Genomic DNA, 8870 nt, shown 5'->3' with positions numbered 1-8870 from the left:
AGGTCTCTTTAATGCACTTTGGGATAAATGTAAACACCACCTTGTTTTGCCATTTTTCGAGCAGGTATTCGAATCTAATTCTGGCTTTGAGGCTAGAATAATCTAGACTGAACATTGCTGGCTAGTTTTGTGTGTGGTTTTGTATGGAGTGTTTACATGATTTAAGCCTCCAACCGTCAAACTCCATACAAAAAAACTGACTAGAATCGATAGTTGATCTAAGCTGGTCAAAATTACTCTTAGTTATATCGGGCTGTGTGGAGTACCTGGATTTCTCCCCACCAACATAGGCATATGAAGAAGGTTGGTCTAGAACCAATCACGGATATGTTTTCAACTTGTATGGTTTGATGACTGTAACACGAGATCTTTTAAATCTATACTCCCGAAATCTGGACTTAAAAATCTGATCTGTACTTACAGACTTCAAATTAAGCAGTTATTGTTTGAACGAAGACAATCGCACGAGAATTAAACCTCTTAGCAAATCTCCTTTTTTTGTCAAATAATTCTTTCCTCAGAGCTCCAATCTACCTTCACACCTTCGTAAGCCGCTTAGGTCCACAAAGATCCGAAGGGTGACGACTTGAGTTTGTAATGAATTTCCGGAAGGATAAAGGTACGAAAGGGTAGCGCCTGTCAGAAAATAAAATAAAAGATGAAATGAAACAACCATTACCCGTCTCCCAGCGAGCGCTTCCGCAATCACCACTCGAAACGCACTGGGCCTTCGTCAATTTGAATTCGAGTTGCATGCAGAATACAGAAAAGCAGAACGGAAACCACCCTCTCCCCCCCCCTTCTTACCCCTAGCCAAAACTGTAGGCCAACGGCGCCCCAAAAGGGCTCGCTTATTGCCAAATTCCTACTTTAGAAAAAAGCTCAGCACAAAACCGACTCATCTCTAGTCGTGCATGAAAATCTCCTACCCTTCCAGGTGTTGTCATGCTTCAGGTGTGTGTGTGTGTGTGTGTGTGTGTGTGTGTGTGTGTGTGTGTGTGTGTGTGTGTGTGTGTGTGTGTGTGTGTGTGTGTGTGTATGTGCTTTGTTGGTTTGGCTTTGGCGGTTCGGTTTTGCAAATTCAATATGGTGCCGAGGTGCCGCCACGAAATTGGGTTCGCTTTTCGGTTGGAAAGCGACTCGGCTTTTGCACGCTTTCCTTCTTCGTTTGCTCACGCATCACCGCCTAGTGCTCAATTAAAATAATGAACGAAAGAATAACCGAACAAAAAAGAGGCATACACATACACCACAAAGCGATCCCAGGAGCGTGCAGTTAAACTTGACGCTTCGGCTTCGGAAGGACGGAGGAGATGGTAGCAAATTAACGCAGGTGCTGTTCCACCAGCGCCCTCCAAGTCGCTTCCAACTTTGGATACGGCTCGTCCCCCACTATCTCTCTCTCTCCCCTGCATTCGCATTTTAATAGATCGGTTTTCGATTGCTGGAACGAAATAACAATAAAAAAAAAGATTGAATCCGTTCCACTAACTTGTGTGCAGATCGCAGGCCTCAGCTCGGCCGAAGCAGGAACACGGAGAAGGTTGATTAGTAACTGTATCACCTTGAGCGGAGATGCGAGGGGAACCGCACGATGACGACGATGACGCTACGCTGACAATAACGGCCACCGCGCCGATGGATAAAGAACTTGTTTGCTGGTTGATTAATTTCTGGTGATTTCTTGCGTACCAGTTTCCACCGCGAATGGAAAGGGGAGGCGAAAACGAGATCAAAGTTGATTTGTGATCCGCTAGATGCTCGAGCTCGTCCACGATCATCTGGGTTGACGTTTGAGCGCGTAGAGTACAGCTAGTAGCCAGTATGTAAGGGTGCCCTCCTCAGCCCTCTGCCGCACGCATGGCACTCACCTGGCGGAATGTGCACGCCTCTGCTGTCCGTCATCCGCGGCCGGCGCTGCGTCTTCAATGCGCCGCAAATGATAAGGAGGACCTCCCGATTGGATGATGGAATCTGGTTCTCAGCACTCGATGGGGAGGAGCTCGTCATGGGCTCAAGGTTGAGCTAGTTTAGGAGCAGCAGCCGCAACAGCAGCCGGAGTGATGGGAACGAAGGTGGCAATTCAGCCATCGCCGGGGCGCGTTTCCGCGTACCGAAAGCGAAAGCAAGGCCACACGGCGAGGGCCGCACAATTTCCATACTCACCTGTTGCGATTTATTGCGGGTACGCAATCAAATGAGTGCAGTGTCAATTACGGGCATAGCTATTACTACTATTTAATATTACGACTAGTACCGGTGTTTGCTGCCCGCTCCAGTTGCTAATTGCAGCGTTCGCGATGCACTAAGGGTGGAAGAACACGTGGGAGTTCCGGGCACGCGAGAAGGCAGAGGCAGATGCGTCGTGAGGGAGGAAAGATTCTGACTTTCTTATTAAATTATCAAGTTATCTTCAGTAAAATAGAGCTTCTTCGTTAACATCATATTCAGAGTACATGTCCAGAAGTTGATGATGGCTAGAACTTATTCGGCAGCTCGGATAAACGACCTCTCAGATATTCCTAGGTAGATCCATTGATTAACCAAAACAAATTGTAAAGTTTTGAAAATATGATCCCAGAAAAAAAAACTTCTTCATGTTCTTAGTGGATATCAGCATATATTCAAACAGTAACCTATCCAAATAGGTTTTTGACTTCTAGTCGTGTACTACTAATTTATAGTCCTACAGTCACAATTGTTAATTTACCTTATATGTCTACGTCTTTAGGTTCTGAAGTCTCAATATCACAATATCAAATCACAATCAACTAATTCGTCTCTTGATTGCATTTTATTATTTCTTTGATAATCATTCCCGTTTAGTCCGTCGACTTTGCTCTCAAATCTTTCGTCTGTTATGCTTCTTTCTTCTACTATAACATATGGTGTTTACCGGTTACAGCTACTCCCCACACTTTTCACGCCGCCCTTAAACTGCTCATTGCACTCAACCAGTGTTTAGACAAATCATGTCCAGTTAATATTATATTCCTGATTTATGATGCCCATGTTCGTGTGCTTGGACATACAGTTTAGAAAGATCTTCAGTTGATTGCACTGCAGGTATAAGCCTAACTGGAAGAACTGTCTCACCGACTGCTCAATTATTCAAGAATGCACGAGGACTAGACATCTGTAGCGCAAAAGCCATCTCATCAATTCTTACTCGGTCGAATTTTACGTACTGCATTTGCGGCACTTTCCAGAAACAGTGAATCAATTCTGTAACCCCATCTCTCACCCACACACCAAACCCAGCTGACATTCTGCCATCGGGAGCTCCCAGCACAGAGCCAGACATCATCCAATTCTTCGCCTACAAAAAAAAAGTACTCCCCTTTTACTTTCCCGCGCTCGATTTTTCTATTTCTAAATCGCTGTCAGCGCGCTGCAATTCCCACCGTGCACCGCGCGATGCATTCCGTACCGCATACACCACTGCCCGGTCACCAGCGACGAAAGGCCGTCCAAGAATGGGCCGGATAATTCGATGCACACATAATGGCACCGGCAGCAACCGAAACCGAGCAGGCGGGTGAGCGCACACGGGGTGCACCGTTGCATTAAATAAAGCCATTCGTCGTACCCTCGGGGGTCCCTGTAGCAGCCAGATTGGGGGAGTAGTAGGCCGGGTGGTGTTCCTGCCTATTGACACTCGATTGCGTTGCGCTTTCGGGGCAGTGGCGCAGACCCGTTCTCATTACGGCAGCGAATGCACCAACAACACACACACAAACACACACGCTTCGTTCTGCACCGGCTGGTATTCCTCCCTGGCCCCTGGTGCCGTGTTGCTATGCCCCACAAACCACCACCACAGGCGTCTTCCAGCGCACCCAAGGCGAGGTCCGAACTTCTGGAGCTGCGTGCCGTTTTCGAAGCTTTCAAATTCTTTCGAATTCTTTCCCTTCCTGCTTGCGGCGCCCGGTTTGTGATCGCCGCTTTTCTGGCGTGTGAGATTGCGAGCTCCCGATACACCTCCCTCTTCCGATGCACTCTCACACGGGGGCCCTCACTGTCGCTGGCGTCCTGCCGTACAAACCGATCTTGCCTTCCGTGTCGGCGACGACGCTGAGCGTAGCCTAACTTTTCTTGAAAGAGGGTGGAAAAACAGGGGTTGGGTAGTGGGAGGTTGGGGGTACTGGCACCTGCATTAGTTCCATAATTTTGCGATCCCTTGAGTGCGAGCGGGACGGCACAGCCTGAGCCCATGTTTTCCCTTTTACCACCCAAAACAGCGCTCATTTTCAGCACTCTCCCCCAATCGCTCGCTCTCTCTTTTTCACTCACTCTCATGGCCGTGGCCATTTCTCGGAAGGCGACCGAGTCGCCACATGGCGCAACTGGTGCGGCACGTACGAGCGAACCTAAAAATCGCACAAAACCAATACGCCTCGATCGATGCCGTTCCTCACGCACACTCGCAGCGGCCCTTCGGTTGTCGGTTGGCATCAAGATTAGGGAGTAATGGTAGGCTGGCCAACTCAGCACACCCTCTCCACGCTCCGTCCCATCCCTTCCAGATGCTATTGCACTACCGGGAAGCGCGATCGTCCCCCTGTTGTACCTCGCGCGCGCGCGCGCGTTGGAGAGGAACTCCAGCACGGCAGAACGGAGTGCTAGCCTGGAGTGAGCGGAACCGACACACCGGCGTTACAGGCGAGTGCGCGCTTGGCTTACGGAGGGAGGGCCGCTCTTCTCTCTCGCTCTTTCGCTCTCTCGCTCTGTGTGTGTGTGTGTGTGTGTTGGTTGGTGTTCTGCGGGCGAGCGCTCTCTTGAGTTCGCCTTTCGGATTGCCCGAACGCCACCGTTCGACTATAAAACCCGGTCCCGACGCATTGTTGAGGCACAGTCCGCAAACAGTCCTAGAGTCCTACGCTCCAAGGAGGTTTCAGCACTCAAAAGAAAGCGACTAGCTCCTGTGACAGACGTTCGACGTCATTTCCGCCTGCAACAAACAGCGAAAGAAAAAACAACCAACGAAACGTGTTCGGGGAAGTGTCCGACCGGAAGCGATTAAAGACAAACAGTGTGTGTGTGTGCCACAGTGTGTGTTTGTGTGTGTGCAGTGCATTGTTAGAGTGATCTTTGTGAGGAGTCAATCACAATGAAGGCTTTCGTAAGTAGCAACCACAGCCGGTCGTTGCACGGGGGAAGAGGCTAGCTCCGGGAGGTGAATAGCTCCTCCACCGAACCGCTCTTCAATCAACCGACTTCCCGGCCTGCCGGAAGCTCCAACTCCACGGATCTGGCCCTCCACCTCTGCAACACTCAACCACCACCCCCACCGCCCGCCCAGGATAGTGACTGATTGTCCCGTGTTTCCTCTCTCTCTCTCTCTCTCTGTCTCTTCCTTTCGCCGCAGGTTCTGGGATCTGCCGTGCTGCTGCTGGCTTCGGCTGCGGCTTCCGGCTCGTACCTCGGCGTGGCGCTCTCGTCGCAGTACCAGGCGCACGACGGTATCGGCGGCTACTCGTACGGCTACGCCGAGCCGAACTCGCAGAAGCACGAAACGAAGGATGCGCACGGCATCACGCACGGCGGCTACTCGTACGTCGACGCGAACGGCCACGTCCAGAGCGTGAAGTACACGGCGGACCCGATCCACGGGTTCCAGGTGTCGGGCACGAACCTGCCGAAGGGTCCCGCCCCGCATGCCGTCCCGGTGCCGGCCTGGAACGCGTACGCCTACGCCCCGGTGGTCCTCGGCCACAACGGTGCCCCGCTCGAGACGCCCGAGGTGCAAGCCGCCAAGGCAGCGCACTTCGCGGCCCATGCCGCCGCCAAGGCCCGCCTGCACAAGCGCTCGCTGTACGGCCCGTGGTCGTACGCGGCCGCCGCCCCGGTCGTCCTCGGCCACAACGGAGTCCCGCTCGATACGCCCGAGGTGGCGCACGCCAAGGCCGAGCACGCGGCCGCCCACGCTAAGGCCCTCGGACACGCGTACGCCCCGGCCGGCCCCGTCCCAGACACGCCCGAGGTGCAGCACGCCAAGGCCGCCCATCTGGCCGCGCATGCCGCCGCCCGCGCCAACCACCATGCCGTCGCGCCGGTAACCCACACGCACCACGCCGTCCATGCCGCGCACTACCCGCAGCACGTCCCGGTCATCAAGAACGGCGTGCCGGTCGAGACGCCGGAGGTGCAGCACGCCAAGGCGGCCCACTTCGCCGCCGTCGCCAAGGCCCAGGGATACGCGCCGGCCCACGCCCACTCGTACTACCCGCAGCACATCCCGGTCATCCACAACGGCGTGCCGGTCGAGACGGCCGAGGTGCAGCACGCCAAGGCGGCGCACTACGCCGCCCTCGCTGAGGCCAGTGCCCGCGCCGGCCACGGTGCCTCCTGGGCTCCGGCCGGCCACGAGGACGACGGTAGCTACGATGGCCGATGGGACAACCATTACTAAGCCAACCAGCTTCGCTTCGACCAACTGTCTCACTCTGTCTCTGTTTCTCTCAACATATGTAAGCTAACCTACCAATACTCGAACCAAATACTCGAATGCTCCCGAATCGAATTCCGTTGCGGCTGCACGGTTCGCCGTGCTGTGACGTCACTCGAAACGCCTCCACCCCCCCCCCTCATCTTCCAGTATTACTCAACTCCCCCCGTCCCCCGCCTTCCCGCTAAACACTGCATCGCTGCCGTTTGCTTTTTATCGCTTCTGGCCAACCGGAACACCAACGGCTCGCTCCCTCCCCGCGAAGGATTTCTGAGCGCAAATGTCGGAAGGTCCACCATGCCAAGATCAGTTCGGCGATCCATCCCACCATCCCAGCTAGTTACCATTTTGAGTGCATCAACCATCCACCATCCAGCGCCGATTCGCGCTGCAATCCACAGGGATTGTCCCACCTTCCAGGGCACGGAGTTTTCCACGCCTCGCGCCAACGGAATAGCCGCACTGCCTGGAGGAAGGTGCCAAACGGAGAGGAAAGGGATGGATCGCCGCCACCACCACTGCCCATCCCACCCACGGCTGCGGCAACAGCAACAGCTGCCTCAACAACAGCGGGCCCCCGTTCCGGCTCCTTTTTACTCAACCAATCATCCCGAGTGGGAAAAAAAGGACTCCTACTCGCGCTCAGCACCCCCAAAGCCCGGAACCCGGCGGGTGAAGCTGCAGCCGTCGGGACGAAGCCGCATTCCAACGCCCCAGCGGGATGGGCCGTCGCTGCAGAACCTGCCCGAAAACGTAACACCCAAGCACCTTCGAGCGAAACTGGGAAGGAGGGTCGATGTTATCGACATGGCACAAATGTAAACAAACACGCAACAGAAAAAAAAAAGCAAGCATGCGCCTATGTTCATGCACTTGTGAACAGAGCAACAGGGGAGGGAAGGGCAAGGAGGGGCGAGCCCGTGAGCCGGGTGCATGTAAAATAATGTCTTCACCAACTCCGGCCCGGCTTACACTTCCCCCCCCCCTTCCCCTTCCATCAAGCGCCCCGTTTGCCCGCAATTTCTCCCCCCTCCTTCCCCCCCCTACGTGAAATGCGTTACGAACTTGACCAAGAAAAAAAAGGCAAAAAAAAAACATCAAGCGACGAACCGATTTGCTATAATAAATGAAATCAAATGAAGTAAGACTTGTGTTTGTGTGTACGTATGCGTGTGTATGTGTGTGTGTGGTTTGATTTGCTTGACTTGTTTGTTGCAATCCGCAACCAATCCAGTCGTGACATAATCGTGCTATCGTGCTGGAGCGACCGGCGAGGGGTGTGGTAGTGCTGCAATGCGTTCACATCATCAACATGTTTGATTGAGCGCGCTCCATTTCCTGCATGTTGCATGGGCTCACCACCACCAGCGGCACACGTAACTCCGAGGCACTTCCCGTGGGGTCGTTGACAGTTTTGGGACCCTGCCGAGGTAGAAACTTTTCCGGACAAAGTTCTCCGGCAGGGTGAGCCCAGCTTTTGGTTTTGGGTACATTCCAGCGAGCCTTTCAGCACGTGGGAGGCCTTTGGATTGTGTTTCCTGAACACATGACCACCCTCTCCCTTCGTATAACTTTCTCGCACGCAAAAGTGAACACATGTTCGGTAAGTTTTCGTAGGTTCAGTGGTCGGCAAACTGCGGGCCGGGCAAAAGAGCTAAATTTCGTAGAAGCAATTGGGAAGAGCCACGCAGCAACAGTTAGCTGAGTGAAAGCTCAGTTTTTTGTGTTTTTTTGTTTGTGGAACGGGCTTAAATTCGAACTAGGGGATCTGCGAATTCCACTCAAATTTATTAGGGGAATCGTGCTTACTACGATCAGTTGTTGACAGTGACAGTTGAAAAGAAAGAAAGAAAGAAAGAGAGAGAGAGAGAGAGAGAGAGAGAGAGAGAGAGAGAGAGAGAGAGAAAAAGCGAGAAAGTTAGAGATAGTGAGAGAGGTAGATAGAAAGACAAATAGAGTGAGACAGATAGAAAGCTAGAGAGAAATAGATAGATAGATAGATAGATATAAAGATCGATAGATAGATAGATAGAGATAGATATAGAGAGAGAGCAAGAGAGAGAGAGAGAGAGAAAGAGAGAGTAAGAGTAGAGTAAGAGTAGAGAGGAGAGTAGAGAGGATGTAAACAATTACCTGAATTTCATCAAGAACGCAAAATTTAGAGAGGACGAGAAAGAGAGATATGCAGAAAGAGGGAGAAAGATAGAAACAAAGAGAGGGAGAGCTATATGGAATGAGAGTGAGGGAGAGAAAATAATATTTCACACTTAAAAAAGCAATAGAGAGATAGAGAGAGAGGTCGATAGATAGTGAGAGAAGTAGATAGATAGTGAGAGAGAGACAGATAGAGAGAGATATAGAGAGACATATAGAGAGGTATAGAGAGAACGCGAGAGAGAGAGCGAGAGGAAGAGAGAGAGAG

At 52.3% G+C, this 8870-nt stretch overlaps 1 protein-coding gene across 1 annotated transcript; it reads left to right on the top strand.

Annotated features, from left to right (window-relative positions):
* Positions 1 to 4833: 4833 nt before the first annotated feature.
* LOC120906298 (histidine-rich protein PFHRP-II) lies at positions 4834 to 7589 on the top strand. The gene is made up of 2 exons (XM_040317854.1): positions 4834 to 5122; positions 5369 to 7589. Exons 1-2 carry the CDS (start codon positions 5111 to 5113, stop codon positions 6410 to 6412), a joined length of 1056 nt encoding a protein of 351 aa, XP_040173788.1. The 5' UTR covers positions 4834 to 5110; the 3' UTR covers positions 6413 to 7589.
* Positions 7590 to 8870: the final 1281 nt, after the last annotated feature.

The sequence above is a fragment of the Anopheles arabiensis genome, chromosome X (genome assembly GCF_016920715.1).
Source record: "Anopheles arabiensis isolate DONGOLA chromosome X, AaraD3, whole genome shotgun sequence".
Classification (NCBI taxonomy): domain Eukaryota; kingdom Metazoa; phylum Arthropoda; class Insecta; order Diptera; family Culicidae; genus Anopheles; species Anopheles arabiensis.
This window is presented reverse-complemented; position numbering and strand designations above follow the sequence as displayed.